The sequence below is a fragment of the Ictalurus furcatus genome, chromosome 9, assembly GCF_023375685.1.
Source record: "Ictalurus furcatus strain D&B chromosome 9, Billie_1.0, whole genome shotgun sequence".
NCBI lineage: Eukaryota > Metazoa > Chordata > Actinopteri > Siluriformes > Ictaluridae > Ictalurus > Ictalurus furcatus.
The window spans coordinates 1,437,454-1,463,562 of NC_071263.1; the positions used below are offsets into that span (position 1 = coordinate 1,437,454).

A 26,109-nucleotide genomic window follows, 5' to 3' on the forward strand; every position below is an offset into this window, starting at 1 on the left:
CAGGAAAGAGACGCACCTTGCACCGATTTATTCATGACGACGTTCAAGAACATTGTTCACCGAGACAGTACAAAATCTCAACAACAACAAAAAAAAGTATTTCATTTGGAATAATTTGCATCATAGAATCGGATTCAATACGAGCTGCATTGAAGTAACACTCATTTGCAAATATTTACAAATCCAAATGTTAGGTTAACGTATTTCACGTCCACATTGAGCAGTACATTTAATAATTTTGCACACAAATGTATCCAAATCCACTTCTATATGAGCAGTTGATTGTTAAAGAACTTGCCCACTGGTGGCTCTGTGTTAGTCCTTGGATTTAAATAAAAATCCTCCTAAGATAATTCCATTCTCCAGAAAATCAGACCACGTACAAAACTAATTAGCAGCTCTAGCTAACTATGCTCTGGGATGTTAATCAATCAATCAAACTGCACACATTTGCTGCTGGTCTTTAGCATCAGTCTCAGTTCCTGGGAGTCATCGAAGGCCTGAGTGGAAGTTCTGCCTCGACCCAGCTGTTTTGATTAGCCATCATTTTTTTCCAGATTTCCACTTCCTCGTTCTCGGAATCCATCCAGTCAACTTTCTTTCCATAACTCTGGCCTGAGGGTGTAGATGGAGAGAGAGAGAGACGAGAGAGAGAATGTCTAATGTCCAACAGTAAATTGCTCCAAGGTCATTCATGTACGAATAGTTCGTTAATGTCGCCACTAGGGGGAGCGCTCTCACTGTGTGCACTTGCGATTGCTTGAATTACATACTACTTTCGAAAAAAACATTTTTTCCTCGTGTGTAAACAGCATTTGATCGTTTTCCCCACAACAGCATATGCTGAAGTCTTGTATTCAACTTTTACCAGCAATTTGCCAATGATTACAATTTGTAATTCATTGAAAAGGAGGACATTTTGGACTTTTTAATCCATTTACAGTTACAACGTCTGAGAAACAAGTTAGTTTCTGTTATCATTTATGTTAGTGTTAATATTAGCACATATTACATTTACTTTAATGGCATTTGGCAGACGCTAAATGCACGCAAGAGCGACTTACATGCATCTCATTTATACAACTGAGCAGTTAAGGGTTAAGGGCCTTGCTCAAGGGCCCTGCAGTGGCAGCTTGGTGGTGCTGGGATTTGAACTCACGACCTTCTCATCAGAAGTCCAATGCCTTAACCACTGAGCTGCCACTGCCACCTGTAATATAAAACGAAACAAAGAGTGACACGTTTCGTCCTTTGACTTTCCCATAGAGGAAAACGTACGGACTGTTACAAAGCACCGACACTGGAGACTCCTTCCATAAATGCTGAGAAATATACAGTGATCGTCATCCAAACCTTTAAGATATCGTATTAGAACGAGTGCGTTAATATAAACCTGTGATCAGAGCTGTTGTAGATGAATCAACCAATCAGCTTTGAGAATCCTGACGCATAATCAGTAATACTACACGAAAATAAAGGAGGAAAGGAGAGCAAGCGCGTGCACTAACCCGTGCCGAGGCTGAGACGCACTCCTCCGAGGAACTGATTGGAAAGCTTGTTGCTGTCCCACACGGTGAGTTCACAGCAGGCCTCACACACTTCGCCTGCTCTGAAGCCGTCATACACCATGGTGTGGTTATACACCGGGTCCTGCGTCTTCTTCACCACGCGAGTCTTCTGGCGACTTTTCTTACTCGTGTCTGGTAACATGTAGCTAAATAAAGCGGATTAGTTTTACAATCTGATCTACCCACTCCCGACACCCTGTATTACACTCCAAATCCTACCCGCAATCGCAATTACATCCTTCATTCTCCAAATATATTGACTTTCTCTCCAGCAACATGCTAAAATGGCTGCTTGTTCTTCTGAACTTTGACCCTGGAAGCATCAACTTGTCCACAACTTGTGTGCGATTTGAAAATATGAGCCTGTGCAACAGGCTACCAACCCACTCCATCACGAGTCCTTTCCGTCGTGCTTCCACCAGAATGATCATGAATGACTGTACGCCGCGGACCAACGCCAGTGTTTGCGTTTGCCCTTTAAACAAACACTTCATTCCGTTTCTGTCTGTCACCGGCGTGACAAACGACGCACTGAAACCAAACTCAAAATCACGACCGTTTAATAGAGACGGAAATAGTTTTTCCACTCACCACTTCACGAACGAGTCGACTCCTCGAGCCTTTAGACGACGCAGACCTCTCGCTTCTCGCAGCCAGATGTGAATCTCTCCCAGAGGCCGGCTGAGAGTAGAACCAGCTACAGAGATGCCATGCAAAGACACAATTACTGCATCACGCTATTGTATTACAAACACAGAGGATATTAAATTCTTAAGTGTGAAATTAAATTCTAAAAGAAAATAAATGATACCAACAACAATCATTTATAGCTGCATTGTGTAACATCTCAAATTCAACTAACAACTCAAATTTGATACAACTATAAAAAAAAAAAAAGTTATACAATGAGATTTGCATTAAAAAAAAACCTATTTAAAATGTTATTATTTTAATGAATAATAAATTCATTATTTAATTCATTACTTAATTTTACATTGTGTATTAATAATAGAAATAAAATGATACCATTACATAATCTACATTACTGACTAATATAATGTACCTGAAATATTTTGTTAAAAAGGCATAATATATATTTCATTTTTAATTAATATTTTTTAAAATAAATTCAGATAGCAGAAAATATCTGATTTAATTTCATAAAAATAAAATGTAAAACACATTTTCGCAGTAAACTTAAGTTACTCATAACGTACAGGGTGTCAATTAAAGATTTAATTTATACATTTTAAAATATCTTATAAGGATATTGGATACTATATTATATACACACACACACACGATATTATATATTTAGATATTTAGTCCTTTAGACATATTCCAAAGTGTGGTTCTTCTGTTTCAATTGCATAGGACATTGATTCAGTCGGAGATATGAAATTATTAGATGTCTAAGCACTAAAGGATATTATTATTATTATTATTATTATTATTATAAAATTGTGTCAATCATTTCGAGTAACATTGAATGAGCACAGTTATTAATATTAACATATAATATTAATTGTAATTTGTTTACAGATTGTATTAAACGCAACGTAAATTTATTTATATACATTTATTAATTATTCATTGAAAACTATCTAGTCATGTTAAAGATAGTAAAGGATTTAATCCAAGTGTGAATGCATTTAAAAAAAAAAAAAAAAAAAAAAAAAAAAGAATGTTAAGTACCTTTAATTTATCATATATTGTATCATAGGTTGATGTAGAATGTAAATTTAAGTGGTTCATCTTGAACTACCTGTGGCTTCGGGAGTTACGTATTTCAGCGAGACGATCAAAACACCGCGGTCTTCCTGCGATTCCTGATTATCTGCGTTCTGTAAATCAGGAGAAGGATATTATTAAAAGCTTTAAATAAATCAAATGAAGAAGGCAGCAGTAAATATAGTAGTATAGAGATGTGAAATGTGCAATCAGTGAAGCGATGCTAGTTTTCTGGAGCTTTCTGAAAATGAGATCGGTGTGTATCGATGTTCCAGTGTGATGTGCATGCTGGGTAAAACGAGCCAGTCAGGACTACCAAGACTTTTAAATGAGTCTTCAATAATATCTAAATACTACAGTTATGCAAATGAAAGAAAGATTTGGGTTCTTGCTCACATTTCCTAAAGTTTCTCATACCTTTGGTTGGAGGTTGTACCATGAGAGTGCTTCATGTTTCCAGTCCCAGTCCTTCAGATTAATCTCAACCTGACCCAAAAAGGCATTTCTGCCTCGGGAGTCATTGTGCCATACAGATAAATTCAGAGTCTTTCCATGCAATTCTTCACGTTTTACTTTGTACTGTGTACAGAATACAAATGAATAAGAAAAGGAAAAAAAAAAAAAGAAATGAATAGTGGTGCATTAATTCAACTTTATACAAGAAAGCAGTGTATAAAATCAGACAGTGTAATAACGATGTGCGTCTTAAAATGAGGTATACTGATTAAAAATAACGCCATAAAGGAATACTTTATACATACTCTCAGTGATTCCACATAGACTGGATTCACTGTATGTTTCTTGATGGAAGTTTTCCTCTTGCTCCTCTTGTCTGGGTAGAGGTACGTCTTCACGTATCTGACACAAAAGTCCAGCAAACACACAAAGTGTTAGCCTTTTTAGCTACTAATTGTTTATAAATTGGCATTTTCATAAAAAAAATAAATAAATAAATATATAAAAAAAAGGAACTATGCTTCGGAAAGCTACAAAAATGTACTAATTGTAGACTGTTAAATATCTTGGACCACATTCACATTTGGTGAAAAGTCCAAAAATAACGTCAATATTTAATTCAGGGAAAGTTGCTCGTATTCAGAGTCAGGTTATGCACCTGTTTAAGATGACTTCTGGGCTCCCCATCCAGATTATTATTACAGTACCTGTGTTTAAGTGTCACCTCAATCGCTACAAATCTGGTGTAACCCAACAATATGGCTTCCACCTTCATTATTCAGCAGACTATGAAATAGCACTTGATCCAGCACATCCTATTGTTTTGCTTTATTTTAATATATTGGGTGCCATAACTTTACGTAGTTACTAGATACTAAATTGAGGTCAAATCATAATCATAATGTGATTTAGGCCATTTTATCACACGTTTTGCGATCGAGTCAAATAAGGTTGGCGTTTTGTTAAGTTGATGAGCTCTCCTGTAAAGGACACGCCGTGCCTGTGGTTTGAAGGATTAGCTGACCTAGTACTCATCCGCTACACTCACAGCTCACTTCAAGTCAGTGTAGCTCAAGTGATTTAGACATATTGCAACGTGTCCATATGTTTCAACTGCAAGTTGATTAAATATGAGATTAGCAATATTTTAAGTTATTAGGGGGGCCAAGCACTAGATAAATCATCATCTTCTTTGAAGTCATTTAATTCATTGTTGTATTTATGTATTTAATATTGCCACACCAAGAAAATCAACTGAAAGAGCTGCATAACCCGTCTCTGAAGATGCATAACTTCCCCCCACCTAAATATTGGCAATTTTTGAACTCAAGTCAATGACTTCAGTCACCAACTCTGTAAACAGGCCAAATAAATAACCAAGTAAAACAAAGAAAAAGAAGTTGTTGATGGTCTAAACCACACCTACAGCAGTGGTCACCGACCTTGTTCCTGGAGATCTACCTTCCTGAAGACTTAAGCTTCAACGATAATCATGACAATAAAAAAAAAAAAAAAAAAAAAAAAAAAAAAAAAAAAAAAAGTGTTCGTGATAATCTTGTAAAAGTCGCTTTGATGGACTCACGGGTCTGTGCGTTGTTTGCGTGGGTTTGCGATGGCCAGATCCTGACACTGCTCCACCATAATGACGAGCTCTCCAAGAGGACTGTACATCAGAGCGAACTCCACCGATCCCTGCACCGACACGTTCCCGAAGTCGCCGGCATCGCTGTACACGCTCAGCAAACTGGCAGTGCGCTACGAAAAGCGGTACAACATGCTTAACATACAATACCGAATACTACACACATACGGAGCGAAATCTGTTATCGGGAACTAACGCGATCGTTACTTAAACTGTCCTACATCTATTAGTCTTCACTAATGTAAATCCAAACGAGATGCTCTTAATGACTGAAAGCAGTAAGGATGACAACACTCAGAGGAATTAATAAGCAGGAGTTGTAAAAGTACTGAAAATCTTCCTGCAAGTAAAAAATAAATAAATAACAATTGCTAAATAAATACTCTAGTAAAAGTACAGCTTTAATTCACTCAAGTTAAAGTAGAAGAGTTAAACTCAAGCTAAACTATCAAACTTACTTCGAGTATGAAAGTACAATAAAGACGTCTTTCTTAAATTACATATTTTTTTAGTTACTGACTGTAAATGAAACCCTCTTTCACCAAAAAAACATGAGAAAACATTAGCTAAGGCTAACTAACAGCTTTCATGCTAATCTCTCAAATGTTAGCTAGCACGATAACCGACCATACAAACTAGCTCTCCCAACACAAACTGCCTTTTGTTAGTAGCATTTAATATTAGCGCTCGTTCTTCCTGTCACACTTGTTCAATGAAGCCATTTAATGCTAAAATGTCACTATATAACTTTACAAATGTATGGTTATAGAGAAATGTAGTGACTTGTGAAAACTTTTATAAAACAGATGAAAGTAGATTTTTCTTAAAACTGGTGGGGGGGGGAGGGACTTGTACAGTAACAGAGCTACTTCAGATGATTGTAAATAATGGAGTCAATATCAAGTAACAAAAATGAACACCGTTTAGAGCGTATATGTCTGTGGTGAAATGAAATAGGACATCGACAATTGAAAAGAAAAAACAGGACTTAAGCGCTTGGCTGTAAACGTCTCACCTCTTTGACTGAAAGTGTACTGGCAGACAACTGGCCCCTTTTTCCTGACAAATCCGAGTCGTGGCTGGACTCGGAGCTGCTGTCCTCATCCGAGTCCACTCCTTCATACTGGAAAAGGGTTGTAATGGAAATAAAAATCCCGAAACAGTCACTTATAACAACATTAGACATAGCATATGAGCTCACTTTGCTTAACAAACTCAATAAAAACGGGCGGGGAAAAAAAACAATTAAATAAATTGTGCTAAACTGACATACACAAGGGATGACACGCTAGTCTTTATTTTACGAACTAGTCAAGCTTTGTCTCCGTATTAATTTCATAAACAGACATTTAAAACAGGAATGAAAACACTTTAGAACACGCCGATATAGGAAAATGAGCAACTTCAGGGTGGTAACTACTTGTTTTATCAATATATTATATTCCATATTATAAACTGTGTTTTTAATTCCTTACTGATCATAGTACTAGGTGCTACAGTGTGTGAAATAAAGCGAACCTCCCAAGTATCTGTGCCAGGTTTTGCAACCTCAACAAGTGCTTCAGGGGCAGGTGTCTCGTTCTTCACACCTGTGGAAGCAAAACAGATGACATGGTTAAACGTCTTCACTTAAAAGAGGTATGGTATGAGAAAAAGGGGGTTTATGTAATACAGGGTGTGTCCGTGCCAAGAGCACTGAGGCTTCGAGTGGATTGTCAGAAACTGTACAGTCATTTAACGCCAAAGAGATTGTGCATGGGTGGGAAATTTGATATAGTGGATATAAACAAAGAATGCAAGCTCGTGTAGAGCAAGAGAGGGAAATGGTATACTCTCAGAGAGAGAGAGAGAGAATTTGCTGTATTTTCCTCTGAAATAATGCACTTACGCTCCATTTCTTTCGGCTCCTCGGATTCAGACGGCACGATCACTATAGTCGGGATCACGTCTTCAGTCTTTTGCATTGGGTCTTGTGCGAAAGGGGTTTTCGACACGCCCCATTTGGGCCTAGTGGCGCGCGCATACACGCTGGCGAGAATATCGCTTTCAGAAATCCCACTTTCAACTTCCCGGTCTTGAAAACTACCTTCTGGTTCACTGGCTTCGTCAATCTTGTCTTGATTAGTGCTTTCAGACGTCCTCAATGCCACATCAAAGTCACTTTTTCCTGCAGCAGCCTCATTTTTTTCCTCATTCACAACCGATTCTGGGAGCTCGTCCCCGTTCACGGCTGCTAATCCGTTTTCATCTTTATGGACGTCTTTGGGAACCGGTCCAGTCTTTAATTCCTCAACATCCGGATTCGCTTCCACATTGAAACCGAGACTTAATTCCTCCGTCTTTGCTGGAGATCTTTGTTTAAAGTCAGCGACTACGATTTCCTCAACAGCACTCCCCTTTCCTTTCTGTACTGGATCTAAATTCTGGTCTAAATGGGCCCACTTTGCTGTGTTTACATTAACTGGGCCTTCAAGAACATCTGGATCCTTCTCCACATCTAAATCAACACTTAATTCCTCCATCTTTGTTGGAGACCTTTGTTTAAAGTCAGCGACTATGATTTCCTCAACAGCGATTTTCTTTCCTTTCTGAGTTGGATCTAAATTCTGGTCCAAATGGGCCCATTTTGCTGTGTTTACATTATTAACCGGGCCTTCAAGAACATCTGGATCCTTCTCCACATCTAAATCAACACTTAATTCCTCCGTCTTTGTTGGAGACCTTTGTTTAAAGTCAGCGACTATGATTTCCTCAACAGCGATTTTCTTTCCTTTCTGAACTGGATCTAAACTCTTTTGGTTCAAATTAACACACTCTGGTGCATTTACCTTATTAACTGGACGTGTTTTTAGATCCTCAAGAATACCTGGATCATCCTTTACGTTTAAATCTACGCTCAACTCTTCCATCCTCGTCGGAGTTGTTCGCTTGTCGGTGATGTTCAAGACTCTGATTTCTTTACCAGATCTTCTCTTTGGTAACGGAGACTGAATTTCTTCTTTGAACCCATATCCAGAATTCATCAGCACTTCGGGTCTCGGATTATCCTGCTTGGTCGTCACTTCTGTTTCCGTACTGTTGTTAGAGTTTATTATGACAACCTCAACCTTTGATTGGGGCTTAATCGACTCGTCAACGCTACCAAGTTGACGCATTTCCCAGTTTGATGTTTCCTGCGCTTTGCTAAAAGATCGTATCTCAAAATTTCTAGACGCGTTTCCATCTGTCTGTTTTGGTCTGGTCTCCAAACTCATCTCCACTCCCCGGTCTTCTTTCATTGCGGTTCTTCCAGGATCCGATCCGACTTCGGCCGAGTCGATTTCTTTTGTAACGGCGGCTTTTGTCTTCGACTCCTGCGTAGGCGCTAGTTCTAGAGACTCGAAACGAGGTGTTTGCTCTTGAGGTTTTGCTCCCGATTGACGTCCTGCTTCAATAACTTGAAGGACAGGAGTATTTATTTTAGCTCCAGGGGTCTCTGAAAAAATTATAATAATAATTAGAGACAAAGAAGTCAAAAATAAGTGCATTTTATACCACAGCCATGTCGAATTCTCGGTTCTGATTGGCCAGAAGGTGATACATTTTCCAGCTGTAAGCTATATTTATGCACTCAGTCTAATATGTTATCGTTTCTATACTAACCAGTTAAACAGGGACTTGTTCAGTGGATGTCTGACTTAAATGGAGAAAATATGTCTAATTGTTGATATGTATGACTCCCCCCCCCCCCCATTTATGGAAGGAGTCTCCAGTGTCAACATTTTGTAACAATCAGATGTAAGGCTGTACATTTAAGTTTTCTGACATATGAAAGGTTTCTCAATAACAACTTCCTAACTTCCAGAGATAACAAGAGAAGCTAGTGAAGAAATGACTATGTTTATAGCTACTATAACGTAAGTGATGATAGGAACTAACTTGTTTTGTGGAAGTTCAACAATAAACGTGACTATAAAGGGATAGAACGGGTGATGTTACTCTTTAATTAATAAATGAACTCACCTTCTAAAACGATAGCTTCATTTGCGTTTTCCTGCTGCACCTGTAGCCATCAGTCATTGTATAGAGGAAAGGAAATTGCTGAGAAAATGTTGAGAAATGTAGAGAAAGAAAAAAAAATAAGTGAATGAAGTATGACAAACCTGCACGCTGAGAGCTGGGTGAATCGATCGAGGGTCCGCGGATACACTTGGGGGGGTAAAAAAAAAAAAAAAAAAAAAAAAAAAAACACAGAAGAAAAAATCATTTTGATGTTAATATTTATAATTTAATATTTAAGCCTGCCAAACCTTAGGCGATATTGTAGGTTATGAGAAGTCAGGAAATAATAATGAGTATGTATTAATATATTAGAAGAAATACATAAAGGCATTAGAGTTAGTACGTGTCTAATTTAGCAGACACGCTGCAATGGCCGAGCTGCATTACTGGAAGACTTACTGAGCGCGCGCACACACAACACCTAGGAGGCGCTCTTTCACCATTTAATCACCATGTCAGTTTCAACTCCGAGTTTATGAAGTTTTGTGGGTGTCGGCTAGCTAAACGTAACGAAACACGTTTGCTAATTTATGGGTGATCTGCATACATCAACATGCGCACACGAGTATAAAGAAAATCAGCGTTATGGAAACTGTAAATCGAAGTGGGAGGAGATTAAATGGTGCAGATTGCAAATTCGTCCGCACCAAGTCAGGAATTTGGCTCCCTAATGATAACATTAAAGTTAAGAGAATCTTAATGTAAACATTACTTACCAGAAACAGACCATGAACAGCAAAAACCATGAGTAATGTAAAGAAAGTTTACATTGCTTTATATCTGAAGTATTGTTCTACACTAAACAATAAACATGCACTACAAATAGGCACGTGTTGTATATACAGGTATATTAGAAATAGGGCGGGAATTATATAATATTAAATGATGTCTATATACTACAGTACTAGTGGCCCGTGTGTGTGTGTGTGAGTGTAAATGATTAATACAGCACACACCCTGTGTGTTTACAGTGGGTGGTGCGTTTCAGTGTTTCTCTGTCTGTCTTTGCAGTGAACAAGGTCAGAAATATCTCGCCTTACTCTGGGCGAGGCTTGGCCTTTTCTCCATCTTTATCCTCGGACACAGCCTTCAGGAAGGGGTTCGGTTTATGGCCTGCAACGACCAGCAACGAAAGACAAACTGTGACTTTTCTTTGTGTGAATTCATTTAGCAGAAGGAATAAAAGTGAGCAACCGAGGGCTACGGATTTTCCCCTCAATGTTATTATAATTGACGATTATAATTAAGTACCGAAGGGTTTTTCGAAAATCCCATCATTCATAAAAATTCAAGTGAAAAATGAAACGCGTCCAGATTATTTGTGTTTCGTGTATTTTGAGTGTTTGAATTGAATGAAATAACCTATAATCAATACTCAGTAACCGGATAAAGTTTTATACATAAAACATAAGCAGAAACAGCTGCATGTAATGCAAGTTTAAAAAAAAAAACAAACAAAAAAAAACACGAAAACAAGGTTAACAATAGAACAATTTAGATTTTCTTCTTATAAATATTCTTCTATTAAGTAATTTCTACGTAATTCTATATATTTACTGTGCTTTTTTTGCCATTAATGTGACAGAACGTGCACATGTAAATATTTTAGTTATTAAAATATTTTAATGCGCGCCCAAAACCCTTAGATCTGTCTAGTTTTAACAGCAGCAGTGCCAATGCTAGAGATTGATCATTAATCTTATTAAAGAGAATCTCAAATACCTGCTGATTTCTTCCATCTCATGGAAGATCGGACTACGGCCGAGACGTGCGGCTGGCGGCCGTGCCGCTTCGACTTCAGATCCTCGAACCATTCGCCCGATAACACCTTCAGCTGCTTCGGGTCTGGGACCGACTCCCTCAGCTTCCTGGTATAAACATGTCAAAACAGCTGGATTAAACACAACCAGTGTAACTGGAGTTCTAAATAAAACCCACTTCGAGTTACAGGGAGAAAATATTAACTCCATTTAACTCCAGGTGTGAAAGACGTGGACGTGACCTTGGACAAATTCGGCATTCCTCTCAACTTTAGTTTAATTCAGTAGATGCAAATTCAATCCCAATTTATCCCAGCTCTCATTGTCTTCAAGTATGCCAAGTATTATTTACTAGTTCTTCCGTTTCCTATATTGGAGTTCATTTCTGGTTCGGACCTTCGTTATTTGTTTGGAGAATGATTACGGATGCTCCGTTTACAACCTCTGACCACAGCTATGCATGGTAAGATTTGTGGATATGCCGAAATAAACACTTTGCGCATACGTCCTAGTGCTTCTAGCTTGAAATCTAGGAATATTCAATACTAAAGTAACTGGGTGTATTAAGAAATAAATAAATAAATCAATCAATCAAACAAATCGGTTTAACTTTTAAAAGATTGATTATTATTAGACACTTGGACTACATGGCACACTGATGCGATATGGAGATATATACACATTAGATAAAATCCCTGCAAGTAATGGTTAAAGAGATTAAAGATAGAGTAAGGTTAAAGGAATGTTCTACTGTTTAAAAGTAAAATAAAGCAAACATAAGTAGCCATGTTTGCTGTCTTTATTCAAGCCACAGTTGGTGACAAATTACCCTTCATTTTGGACTTCAGTCAACTTGATGTGCGTTCAGGCATACAGGTAAAATTCCTAATGATGCATGTCATAACAGGAATGTTGCCATTTCAATGGAAAATTCCCCAAACTGGAAGATCAAGCACAAAACCAAAAATAACCCCCCCTCCAAAAACTTCCATCTCAAATCCAATCCAAATCCTTGTTATTTAATCTTGGTTCTGAAACCACAGCTGTGTACAGCTGCTCACCTTACACGTCCAATCTCATGCTTTTTCAAATCCTCGTCTCTGAGAAGAACTTTATGAATAACCGCTTCCTCCTCCGGAGAAAGAAAGCTCAGGTCAATAAATATGGTGGCATCTCTAGACGCAGTCATCCTCGACCGGATCTTTCAGGAGCACTAAAACCTCGAACAGATGCGTACTGCTGGTCCTCGTAGTGGCTCTCGGAGTGTTCAGCTTGGCCAGGGTGAAGTGTTTGTATGTGTTCCTGCACGTTTGCCACGCCTCTGCTAGTTCTCCAGTCACATATTAACACCAAAAAGCCCATGGAGCTCCTCTGACATCATATCAGTGGTGTAGAAAGTAAACTGCACCTGGGGGTGGGAGAGTAAAACTCTCTCGAGATCATGTTACTCAGGAAAAAAAGAAAAACGTGAAAGCCTGGGATCCAAAATAGAACGTGAGGGTGTTTAGTTCTTACAGTATTTAGTCTTGTTCATGTAACGGACCTGAAAGGGAACTAGCTACAAAACCACCTCCGTGCATTTGATGTTTACGTCTCAACGTGAGGTTCTTCTTCCACTACAGTAAATCCATCAATGGTGATTTTTTTTTTTTTAAATATTATTTAATTAATTAAAGAGTAACATCACCCGTTCTATCCATTTATTGTTGAACATCCACAAAACAAGTCAGTTCCTATTATTACTTACATTATAGTAGCTATAAACAGTCGGTCATTGCTTCACTAGCTTCTCTTGTTAGGTCTGAAAGTTAGGAAATTGTTAGTTGATGCTGGAGACATCATGAACAAAAACAAACAAAAATCAATTTCCACAAACATACAGTATGGATTATGGCTAACAAAGTGCAAGTACGGACAGTTTATCCACGATTGAGAGGTGCTTGAAAGTTTGTGAACCCTTTAGAGTATTCTATATACCTGCATAAATGACCCAAAACATCGGATTTTTACACAAGTCGTAAAAGTAGACAAGGAGAAGGCAATTAAACAGATGAGACGAAAAAATTATACTTGGTCATTTATTTATTTATTTGTTGAGGGGAAACGAGCCAATCTGTGAGTGTCAAAATATTTGAAATAATTGTCCTCAATAAATGACCAAGTTTCATATTTGTGTCTCATCTGTTTAATTGCGTTCTCTTGCTCTACTTTCAGGGCTTTTTGGGGCTGAAAATCTGATGATGTTTTAGGTCATATTTCTGCAGAAATCTAGAAAATTCTAGAGGGTTCACAAACCTTCAAGCAGCACGGTATTTACGATGGGGGATTATGTTGTGGATACTGTCTGTAGCAGGTAATGCTGTACCATGGTGATTTTTTTTAATATTCATATTGCAGATACTGTAATCAGAATTTTTTTTTTCCAAAACACAGTTTAATTAAGGCATTATAATATTTTCTAATCTTGAAGGATCCCACACATATTATTATTATTTTTCTAATATTAAAACATTACTTTTTTTTTTTTTTGTATATGCATATGAGAAAAGAAACCTCCTGAGCACCTGTTGTTACAATATACTGTATATTACCTCATTACAAGAGGTCCTAAGTGATACACTCTTTGCTAATGGAATAAAAAACAGATTGTGAAATGTAAATTTCAGTCACTAATTTTATATGAAGGCTGTAGAAGCAAATTTCCCCTCTTTATCTAGCGTGCGGTGAATGAATGAGCAAAAGTACAGTCGCTTAGATTTATTACGCTCTTGACCTCGACACGTACTGCTAAACCTCAAAATGACTTGGAGGACTTGTAAGAAAAAGACTTCCTGAGGTGATTGAGTCACTGAAAAATATCAAACCCGTCCTCCTTTGGCACCTGCTAGCAGAGTTATTGTTCACTATCTAGTGAACTACTACACCACACCCCGTGAGTAAACGAAAAGAGCCCGAAAGCAAGCAAACACCATTCTTGTGAAGCCCTCTTATTATGATGAACCATGCAGGTACAGCAGAAACAAGTGATTAGTTGTACAAGTTATTTTAAAATATACTGCATGACAAGCTGCATTTTATCTCCTATAAGCAGGGGAATCATGGGTAGGGTTAAAAGTGAAGGGTCACTGGCCTCATAACAGGTCACATGTCCTAGTTTGAATGCTGGAGCAGGAGAGACGGCGTTGAAGGTTTGGGTTTTAAAAATAAAAGTGAAAGACACCAGTAGGTGGCATTCATCACCAAAAAAAAGTGTTTATGTAAAAAAAAAAAGAAAAAGAAAGAAAAGAAAAAGAGCTCAGCAAAAATTTTTTTTAAAATAAATTAATAATAATAATAATAATAATAATAATAATAATAATAATAATAATAATCCACCACCAATTACAAATCCTGTTTGTTATTGACAACATGCCTATTTTTAAGATCAAGATATAATCTTTACATCATTTTTAACCAAGAGAAAAGATAAAACCCCATAAGGAAGAGTACCTTTAGTTGAGGAATTAGCAATTATCCAGTCAGCTAATCATGTGACAGCAGCACAACGCATCAAATCCTGCAAATACAGGGCGAAGGTTTAAGGGAATGTTCACATCAAACCTCAGAATGGGGAAACATTGATTTCAGTGCCAGACATGTATGAAATTGCTGAGCTCCTGGGATTTTCACACACACACACGTCTACATAGAATGGTGCAAAAAAAAAAAAATAAAATAAAAATAAAAAAATACATCCAGTGAGCATCAGTTCTCCGGTAGAAATGCCAGAGAGGTCAGAGAAGACCAGCCAGACTTGTTCAAGCTGACATGAAGGCTACGGCAACTCAAACAGCCACTCTTTACAAACCTGCTGAACAGAAAAGCATGTCAGAATGCACAATACCTTAACAGGCTACAACAGCCTAAGATCACACTGGGTTCCACTCTTGTCAGCCAAGCCCTGGAATCTGAGGGTATAGTGTGCACGGTGGTGGATGCAATTAAGCACAGGTGATATTTTGTTAACCAGAACACCAATTCCAAACACAGATCCAGAATCAAGGTCGTCAAACAGCTACAAGTCAATGACAAATGCAAAGAGCAGAGTATAAACAATCACATGAATGGTAATTAAGCATCATCAGGACTTACTAACAAAACGAATCAAGGAGAAACAGAAAACAGGTGTGTATAATAGGAGCAAAGCGGCAGTGGCGGTGGCTGCTGGGAAACAGAGTCCAAGGCGGCTGTTTTGCGAGGCTGCAATGCATCCTGGGAAATTGAGTTCTTATCAAATTTATTTTAAAATATTTTTCCCACTCTCTGCATTGTTTCCAGATCCTTTGCATTTCCTCTGCATTATTTGTTAAACTGTATTATTATTATTATTATTATTATTATTATTATTATTATTAACCCAGCATGTAGCATTGCTTCACAGTTTCAGGGTTCAATCCCGACCTCAGGTTACTCATCCATGTTCACATGTTCCCCTCATGTCCATTTGGGTTTCATCTGGGTTCTCCGATTTCCTCCAACCTCCCAAAAACATGGCTAGACTGTGTGAATGTGGGTGCGCATGGTGCCCTGTGGTGGACTGACATCACAATCAGGGTGTATCCACACCTCACTCTCAGTGTTCTCGAGATACAGTGGTGCTTGAAAGTTTGTGAACCCTTTAGAATTTTCTGCGATGGATTGACACCCCGTCCAGGGTGTACCCCGCCTTGTGCCCGATGCATCCTGGGATAGGCTCCAGGTTCTCCTCAAGTGGTATAGAAGATGGATGGATGGATGGATGGATGGATGTTTATCAGTACACTATAGTCATTTCTACAGTATGCTGAAGTATGCATGCTATAATATACTACATTATACCACAATTTACTACCGTTTATTAAAGTAAATACTAAAATACAGCCTACTGCAGTATGTTTTCATGTAGGTGCACATCATTTATCATGAAGGCTATATGAAAGAAATATTAAATCTGGTCTATTTTTAAACGAGGAAGCAGGAATCAGAGATGTGTTAGGAATCAGGAGTTTGTTTGTGTTTATACTGTAATTTGTGTTATGAATGGAAAAGTTGCTTGGCCAGCTCACGCGCCAAAACGCAGCAGCATTCTGTCTTCGGAACGATATGACGTCATGAAACAGCTCTCCCCCAGCGCCGTCACGTGACCCCCCTTTTTTTTCTTTTTTCTTTTTTTTTTTCTTAAAGCAGATTTCGGAGCGAGGTCGAGTAGAAAGAAACGCTGCGCCTCTGAGGAGCAGGAGGTGGTGATGATCTGCGCGCTTCACGCACCGCACGCACTCAGCCCTCATTTGCCGCGCGCACCCTCACCGCACGACGCGTCTGGATGCGGCTCAACGCACGCTCCAGTGTTGGCACTTAGAGGAGGTTCGGGATGCCTTTGTGTGTGATCCGGTGTAGCTCTGGTGCAGCATCGTTTGCAGAGGATCTTGTATAATGCTGTGAACGCGAACGTGAAGATGGCGACGGGAGCAGGACGGCAGCAGCAGCCGCAGCATCAGCAGCATCAGCAGCAACATCCTCCTCCTCCTCCACCTCCTCTTCCTCCTAGAAACCCTGCTGCTCCTGCCTCCTGTGCATCACTAAGCAGTCCATCCTCAGCATCATGCAACCTGCTTTACGAATCAGGACTCGCCATGGAGTACACGCACGAGCTGCACTTGAAGATGAGCAAGAAAATAGCCCAGCTCACCAAGGTCTGCGTTATCGATTATGCACGAGGATCATCACATATTGCTTTTGCACGCGGTGGATTTGCCACCACAGTATGACCTCATCATTATCCTACTGCATTCAACTTAACTTCCTTAACTGAACATGTTGTTGTTGTTGTTGTTGTTGTGTTGCATGTTATTGCATTGCATTGCATTGTAGCATACTATATATACTATACATTCTAACACATTGTGTGTTGTGTGTGTGTGTATGAATATTCTGTATATTTAAGACCTTAAGGCCATCTGTATAATGGTATAATACTGTATACAACTCACTGAATGCACTGCATGTTTTTCTTACGTAACTCAAGAGACCCAAACTGATAACGAGCTCATTTGCAACACAGTGAAAACTCACTAGAGGCTTTTGTGTGTGTGTGTGTGTGTGTGTGTGTGTGTGTGTGTGTTTGTGTGTGTGTTTGGCAACACTAAAAGGCATGGTGAGTCAAACAGTTTACAGTATGCTAATTAGACAGGATGAGAAAGAGCGTGGGATGAATTAAAGATGAAAAGGAGAACCGTATGAAACCCTGCAGCAGCAGGAAGCAAGCGGTTGGAGGGAGAAATGAAGCAAAGCTTTCCCAAATACTGAACAATAAATCAACAATGTGCCGTTTTCCTACGTGTTTTATTTACGTTTTATAGCTTTTACACCATAACGCTTTATTAGTTATGTTTAATGTCGTGGAGCGTCCGTGAAAAAAAGTTCGTTCCTGCTAATCACTTACCTTATAGCAGCTGTTTACAATAGACATTCCCTCGTCAGCCTGTGGAAATTACTTCGTCTTTAAGTTATAAGAGGAAAACATGCAGCTCGATGTGTTAGCAAGAAACGTCACGGAGGAAATGTTTTGTCTTGAAGACTTCCTGTGGTGAAAAAACCTCTGAAACTAGAGACTCCTTCCAAAAAATGAGCGTTCAGTATGTGTTTATAATAGATCGGGTATAAAAATGAATAAAGTTTTGCCGAGTGATATTTCTTGAAATTGCTAAAAAGTTGTGTTGTATGTTTTTCGCTGGACTTGCGCAGGTCATTTATGCACTTAACACCAAAAACGACGAGCACGAAGAGGCCATCCGATCCCTGAAAGACGCTCACGACGATGAGCTCGAGCACGTCCTGAGCGAGACCCGTGAGAAGATCCTGCAGTACCGGAGCAGGATGGGTGCCGAAGCCGAGTTGAAGCGCCGCCTCCACGCTCTGGAGGAATCTCTTGAGCTGCACGAGCAGCTGAAACACGAGGCGCTCGCTGAGTTCGAGATATACCGGCGTCGTGTCGAGGAGATGCGCCTCAGCTCGGAGGAGCAGCACTCACAGCGTGTCACCTCCATGCAGCGTGAAGCCGAGGAGCTCCGCTGCGACTTCGAGGAGAAGCTGCGCTCCTTCAGCCAGCTGGAAGCCCGAATCGAGCAGGAGAAGCAGCGGGCCATGGATGAGCTCAAATCCATCCATCATCACGAGCTGCAGGAGCTCATGGAGAACCACCAGCAGAGCCAGAGCGCCTCCATGTGCGTAGATCAGGAGGAGCTGATTGAGCTGGAGGAGCTTGTCGAGGAGCTGAAGCAGGAAAAGGAGAACCTGGAGGAGGAGTATGAGGCAAAGCTGGACGATTCGCGAGCGTTTTACGAGAGTGAGATTGAGACTATGAGGCGCACGCAGCAACTCACAACCGAGAACCTGTTAGCATGGAAGAGGAGTGAAGTGGAGCTCAGGAAGGAGTTTCAGTTGCAGGAGGCCGCACTGCAAAGGACGCTGTGTAAACTCCGCTCCGATCTGCACCGCGCACAGGAGGAGGCGCGCGAGAGCCGGGACAAGACCAACAGGCTGCAGGCGTCTCTCAATAACGCCGAGGTCACCATTAAGGTGAAGATCCGTATTCAGAGAGTAAATTATAATACAGTTAGGACTAATGGATTAGTTATTAGTAACGGATTTTGTAAGAGCCGTAAATCGAGGCAACTAGAATTAGAGTATAATCTCCATGATGCCCTGCTGATGAAGGTCAGAGGTATTTTTATAAGCATGATAGAAATAAATACAGTAATATTCTTTTAAAAAAACACTGAAAGATTTACAGTTAAAATGGAAGTCATAAAATATTAAATGGTGTTTCCACAAAATAATAGATCGTTATAGTTTTTCACTAAAAAATTCATGCTGTACAAATATGCAAATTAAAAAAATGCCCCGCCCACCGCTCATGGTAAACAGGAGTCACATTTAAATAGGTAAATATTTACAATTTAAAGTATAAAAAATGTGTAATTAAAAAGAATAAATAATAGGATGAAAGTACAACACTTTATATAATATTACGATAGTTATATGAAAACTAATCAACGATAAAAGCTCATCAGAATGGAAATAAATGCATTCGATTTATATTACAGTAATCATTATATTATATTATATTATAACAAATAGAGTTATGTTATAGAAATAATGTTCGGAATCATTAGGAGCTGAAAGTAGCTAGATGAAATATTACGCTGTGATACATAATGAGAAGGCTTGAGCCAATGAGACCGAAGAGAAGAAATATCAGCCCCAGAAATATTGGCACCCTTAGTAAAGATTGGTAAAAAAAAAAAAGAAAAAGTTATGAGAAATGTTTCCTGAAAGTATGAGCCAAATTTAACTTTTAATTTCAGTAAATGTATTCTAAGATTTTTTTTTTAATAGTGCTGAATTAAAGGAATGATATTAAAATGGTGTTTGTTTTCCCTGAATAGGAGTTACATAAGCAGCTGGAGGAGGCCATACAGGACGGAGAGATTTGGGTGATGCAGCTGAAGGATACAGAGTACGAGTTGGAGGGAAGCAGAGATCGAGTGCAACAGCAGGCCACGGAAATCCTCCACAAAGCCAGTAAATGAATTGCCTGAGGGACACAATTAGAGTCCCCTGCAAACGCCCCCCCCCCCCCCCCCCCCCCCCCACACACACACACACACACACTCAATCTCATAGAGACAAGATGGATGACAATCCTCTCACCTCGTTCTGCTTATTAATTGCTGTTTGATTATCTCGCTGTTGTGCCTTATTAAGAACTCAGGGATTTTAACTTCAGAGATTTCAGTGGAGTCACTTCATTACATTTAAATTACATTACAATACAATAACATTACATTACATTTAAATTACATTACAATACAATAACATTACATTACATTTAAATTACATTACAATACAATAACATTACATTACATTTACATTGTGTTTATTTTCTGCTTCTCACATTCTGTTCAATTAACATCAGTTCACTGCTACTGATCCAAAATGGCGGCATTGAGTCATAATTTGGATTATGTTTGGATTTTTTTGTATCTATCTATCTATCTATCTATTTATCTGTCTGTATGACTGTCTGTCTCTCTGTTTGTCTGAGTCATCTATCTATCTATCTATCTATCTATCTATCTATCTATCTATCTGTCTGTCTGTCTGAATCATCTATCTGTCTGCCTGTCTGTCTGTCTGTCTGTTTGTCCGAGTCATCTATCTATCTATCTATCTATCTACCTATCTATCTATCTATCTATCTACCGGTCTATCTGTCTATCTATCTATCTATCTATCTATCTATCTATCTGTCTGTCTGTCTGAATCATTTATCTGTCTGCCTGTCTGTCTGTCTGTCTGTTTGTCCGAGTCATCTATCTATCTATCTATCTATCTACCTATCTATCTATCTATCTATCTATCTATCTACCGATCTATCTGTCTATCTATCTATCTATCTATCTATCTATCTGTCTGTCTGTCTGAATCATTTATCTGTCTGTCTGTCTGTTTGTCTGTGTTGGTCATCAATCTATCTATCTATCTGTCTGTCTGTCTGTCTGTCTGTTTGTCCGAGTCATCTATCTATCTATCTATCTATCTATCTGTCTGTCTGTCTCTCTGTCTGTCTGTTTGTCTGAGTCATCTATCTATCTATCTATATATGTATCTGTCTATCTGTCTGTCTCTCTGTCTGTCTGTTTGTCTGAGTCATCTATCTATCTGTCTATCTGTCTGTCTCTCTGTGTCTGTTTGAGTCATCTATCTATCTATCTATCTATCTATCTATCTATGTCTCTCTGTCTCTGTTATCTGTCTCTTACAGTAGATGACAGTATTATGACAGTATTATTTCTTTACTCGTTTCTGCTTTGTAGTGAACGTTTTTTTAAAGCCAATAATTATTCAGAGTTTATTATGTGTATCTGACAGATTGCCTCTGTTTTCTGTCTCAGGTCAGATCGGCACTCTGCAGGCCACTCAGATGAGTCACGAGGCCACGATTAAGGACCTGCAGCAGGAGCAGAGTCGTCTGAGAGAGAAGATCGTCCAGCTGGAGGAGGAGAAGGACAGACTGCAGAGTCAGAGCCAGGCTTTAGACGAACAGCAGCGCCTGCAGATCCTCAACCTGGAGAAAGTAGGTCATTTTCTTCCTCTCCTAACATCACTCTTTTTATAGACATCATTAGATATATCACTGCTGGAGCACTAGTCCATCCTCAGCTTTAACTTTAGATATACAGATAATAACAGTGATAGCAAAGTAATGCGTAATTACAGATTGCAGATTATTACAGAGATTACCGGTAACAACGTTAATCAGTTGGTCGTGATTGTGGCCACTTTCCTGGAGCACTAAAGCCCGTCTGTGCTTCGTTCACAGGCCCTGTGTGAGCAGAAGCAAAACTACGAGCTGGATTTGGCTCAGGCTCGGGCTAAATACGAAGAGGAGGCTACTCATGTGAAAGAAGACGAAGCCAAGGTTCTCGAGGAGTTCATGGAGAAGCACAGAGTGCAGCTAGAGAGTGCACACAACGCCGCAGAGAGAGAGAAAACCCAGCTCGTTAACGTACGTGCTCGTATCATTAGGAAGCAAATGTTTTGATGAGCAGAGAACAAAGACTGTACGCATATGGATGAATGGTTTATAGTATGCTAATTATGTGAAGATGAGAAGATAAGATGAGAAGATAAGATATATGGCAGCTCAGGATGGCTCAGCTGGATGCTGTAATCTATGTACTGATTTTAAAAATGGCTTCCTGGTTTGCTGTCAGAATAAGTTGGGTCCTAAAGCCTGAGTGCATTTATTTCATCAGCTGGAGCAAAGTTGTCGCGTATGTGCTGCGTTAGCTTCGGGAGTGCTAAATGGTTCGGCATTGCGGTTTGAAATGTTCTTGTTTATCTAGTCAGTGCGTTGATTCGTTTTTTTTTCTTTTCAGAAAGCAGCTCTGACAAAAGTGCCAGCTGCACAGGTTTACATTAATGCTCCCGTTCCAATACTTTATTGTTTCCGTAGTAACAATTTACCTAGTGCATGGCAGATGCTCTACATAAACAGCTTTGGAAAAACGCTCTCGTTTATACGGTGAGGTTTTCTGCGAGGAGATGTTTATTTAGGATTTAGGAAAGAAGGAGTCTCCAGTGTGAGTGCTTTGTAATAGTCAGAGGTAAAGTTGTAGCTTGTAAACTAAAGAAGGTTAGAAAGGTCAGACGCGGATGTTTTGCAGCAATCACTGCCGCGTCTGAGCCGAGACATCTGAGGGATAATGTGTGCAAGCAAAGGAAAGAAAAGAAAGAAAACACATGACTTCTAATCTGGTCATTCTCATTAGGTAGGCATACCAAGGTCTGATTTGAGAAAACGCCTTCATGTTCACAGAGGTCTGAAAACATCTGTCACATTTAGGATTAAATAAAGCGTTTTCTCTTAACAGTCTTAGACCTGTTCAGTCATCAATACATACCAACCCTTTTTATTATGATGCGTTCGGCGTGTTCACACTTCCCTTTGGTTTCAGGAAATGAAACAGCAGTTTGAGATTCAGCGTCTCTCTCTGGAAGAACAGAGGAGCCGCATGCAGCAGCAGCTGGACACTTTCCGCGAGGAGCTCACTGCCAAACTCAACATTGCCAACCAAGAGGTACGAAAACACACACTACTCTACAGCAAGCATGGTGACTCTCGACTGACCTTTCATAACTATCATAACATACTATTGCCATAATATTGGAACATGCACAAGTGGGTTTTACAGTAATTCTCGTCCATTGTTGGGGTCAAAATACAAGTTATCCAGAGCAGAATCATAATCAAAACAACAAAACTAGGAAAATAGATAGAAGGAAACTTAGGACAAGGCCAGGCTTAGAAACACGACTTTTACACATACGATACTTCATGAACATACGGCGAAACTGATATGCAGTACAAAGCAACGCGTGAGACTAAGTAACTGGAAGAACAGGAATCTATAACCTTATACATAAGGCAAGTGGAACCAAACTGGAGCAACAGTATATGAGGGTCAGCACAGAGAAATTCAGGATATACAGAAGGTAGCAATTTTCATAAGGTTATCCCTTATAAGCGGTGCCTTATGGACTTTTATCATTTAAAATGAGTAAACTTGTCATTTTGGTCAATAATGGTTGACCGGAACATATTTTAACTAGCTATATCTCAGGTTTAGTAACAGTGATATTCAACGCTTCAAGGTAGGTGATATGATCTTGAATTTAATCTCGAGGTGCCTCAAATAATCAGCCGAGATACCGAGTCCGGCAGTACAATATACGGTATAACGTGCGGTTAAAACAATTCAATTCAATTCAATTTTATTTGTATAGCGCTTTTTACAATAGACATTGTCTCAAAGCAGCTTTACAGAAATATCAACATGGTATACAGATATTAAAGGTGCGAATTTATCCCAACTGAGCAAGCCACTGAGTGGCGACGGTGGCAAGGAAAAACTCCCTAAGATGTTTTAAGAGGAAGAAACCTTGAGAGGAACCCGACTCAGAAGGGAACCCATCCTCATCTGGGTAACAACAGATAGTGGGAAAAAGTTCATTATGGATTTATATGAAGTCTGTATGGCCTTAGGAGCAGCCGTAGTCCCAGCAGTCTGGAATTAGAGAAGATTTGAGCTCCATCCAGAGGCAGAAAGGATCTGGATCTCTAGTATCTCCATAAATTCGTGTGGGGCTCGGCGAAAGGAGAGAGGGAGAAAAAAGATTATTATGACTGCGAAGTAGTAGAACAGAATCTAGTCAGGGTAGGCTTGAGTAAACAAATACGTTTTAAGCCTAGACTTAAACACTGAGACTGTGTCTGAGTCCCGAACACTAATAGGAAGACTGTTCCATAACTGTGGGGCTCTATAAGAGAAAGCTCTTCCCCCTGCTGTAGCCTTCACTATTCGAGGTACCGTCAAATAGCCTGCATCTTTTGATCTAAGTAGGCGTGGCGGATCATAGAAAACCAAAAGGTCGCTTAGATATTGTGGCGCGAGACCATTTAGTGCTTTATAGGTTAATAAAAGTATTTTATAGTTAATGCGAGATTTTACTGGGAGCCAATGCAGTATTGATAATATCGGTGTGATATGGTCGTACCTTCTAGTTCTAGTTAGGACTCTAGCAGCTGCATTCTGGACTAACTGGAGCTTATTTATATTCCTACTGGAACATCCAGACAGTAAGGCATTACAGTAATCTAATCTAGAGGTGACGAATGCATGAACTAGTATTTCCGCATCATGTAGTGACAATATGTTTCTTATTTTAGAAATATTTCTGAGATGAAAGAAGGCTATCCTAGTAATATTATCTACATGAGCATCAAATGATAGGCTGGAGTCAATAATCACTCCAAGGTCTTTAACTGCTGCACATGATGAAACAGAAAGACCATCCAGAGTAACCATGTGATCAGAAAGATTACTTCTAGCTACACGTGGGCCTAATAAAAGTATTTCTGTTTTATCAGAATTAAGTAGAAGGAAGTTAGTTAACATCCAACGTCTAATGTCCTTTACACAATCCTCAGCTTTACTAAGCTTCTGTCTGTCCTCTGGCTTCGCTGAAACATACAACTGTGTATCATCAGCATAACAGTGGAAGCTAATTCCATGTTTACGAATAATTTGACCTAGGGGTAGCATATATAAAGTAAAGAGCAGTGGGCCTAAAACAGAACCCTGTGGAACTCCAAAAGTAACCTCAGTACGCATGGAGAATTCACCATTTACATCTACGAACTGATAACGATCGGTCCGATAAGACCTGAGCCAGGAGAGGACTGTTCCCTTAATACCAACAACATTTTCTAATCTATCAAGGAGAATAGTGTGATCTATAGTATCAAAAGCTGCACTAAGGTCAAGTAACACAAGCAGAGAGACACAACCCTGATCGTAGGTCAGTAGAAGGTCATTTACTACTTTAACTAATGCTGTCTCTGTGCTATGATGAGGTCTAAACCCTGACTGATACATTTCATGAATGTTATTCCTATCTAAGTACGAGCATAACTGCTTTGCTACAACCTTTTCTAAAATCTTAGAGATGAAGGGGAGATTTGATATTGGTCTATAGCTGGACAATTGAGACGGGTCAAGATCAGGTTTTTTAATCAAGACAATAAACAAAACAATAAATGACTAACTAAATAACCCATTTTCTTTCAGGAAACTTAAAAGTGAAAGGGTCATACCCATTTCAGTGCTACCCTTGTGTATTTTTTAAGCAATAATACATTTGATTTTGTGTAAAATGTGTAAAAATGTTTTCATACAACACATGTTTATACATTTATACAAGGTATATACAACAGACTCATGTCTTATACTGTCTTTGATTAATAGTTACCATAATAAAGCTGACAGTTGTCTGGGAAGCGGTGTGCCTTTGGGTGAATCCCAAATGACTCTATAATCGCACTGAAACCATTTCCTTGCCTAAGTAGTACACTTGCATAGGGAAGAGAATAGGTAATGACAAAGCTTCTGCTACTAAGTAGAGAATCTTGTGCCTGACCAAACCTCCCAGAGCTGGATGTATTACTGCCTTGGATGTATGCCCAGTTTCGACAGTGGGTCTGCCAGCCATTACACCGCCAGATGAATTGCTGTCAGTGAGAAGGTTGTACCAAGGCCCACCTGAGGTTAAATCATGCATGGAAAAAAACAGCTCACCCTTTGTGCATAACATAACTGACCATCAACAAAGCAGTATCTGAGAACTGTCAAGAAAGACTTAAGACCAAGTGGACCACCTCTCAACTTCTGGTTGATAGATATTACACTGCAGACCCACTAGTCTTCAGTAATCCTGTAGCGCCAGATTGTCCCCCAGCCTGTGAGGGAAGCCTTTGTGGTGATTATCT

The 26,109-nt window shown here is 39.3% G+C and overlaps 3 protein-coding genes across 3 annotated transcripts in view; 1 reads left to right on the forward strand and 2 right to left on the reverse strand.

The window, feature by feature from the left end:
* Positions 1–26,109, reverse strand: part of gnpnat1 (glucosamine-phosphate N-acetyltransferase 1) — a 139,139-nt gene that overhangs the window by 69,530 nt on the left and 43,500 nt on the right. The gene's annotated exons all lie outside the window — the stretch shown is intronic.
* Positions 14–13,124, reverse strand: si:ch211-266g18.6 (synaptotagmin-like protein 1). Its single transcript, XM_053632935.1, has 15 exons — positions 12,260–13,124; positions 11,161–11,306; positions 10,479–10,551; positions 9,540–9,585; positions 9,400–9,439; positions 7,286–8,872; positions 6,916–6,986; positions 6,413–6,520; positions 5,338–5,510; positions 4,061–4,157; positions 3,717–3,878; positions 3,334–3,412; positions 2,160–2,265; positions 1,509–1,714; positions 14–615 (listed from the first exon to the last, which is right to left on the reverse strand). The coding sequence occupies exons 1-15, from the start codon at positions 12,385–12,387 to the stop codon at positions 476–478; spliced, it is 3,162 nt and encodes a 1,053-aa protein (XP_053488910.1). The 5' UTR covers positions 12,388–13,124; the 3' UTR covers positions 14–475.
* The window catches only part of fam184aa (family with sequence similarity 184 member Aa), a 32,943-nt gene continuing 22,810 nt past the window's right edge, over positions 15,977–26,109 (forward strand). The window contains exons 1-6 of the mRNA XM_053632934.1: positions 15,977–16,909; positions 17,961–18,794; positions 19,664–19,799; positions 21,173–21,354; positions 21,601–21,786; positions 22,739–22,861. Coding sequence (XP_053488909.1) covers positions 16,673–16,909; positions 17,961–18,794; positions 19,664–19,799; positions 21,173–21,354; positions 21,601–21,786; positions 22,739–22,861 — 1,698 coding nt within the window. The 5' untranslated portion in view covers positions 15,977–16,672. The remainder of the gene's footprint in view (positions 16,910–17,960; positions 18,795–19,663; positions 19,800–21,172; positions 21,355–21,600; positions 21,787–22,738; positions 22,862–26,109) is intronic.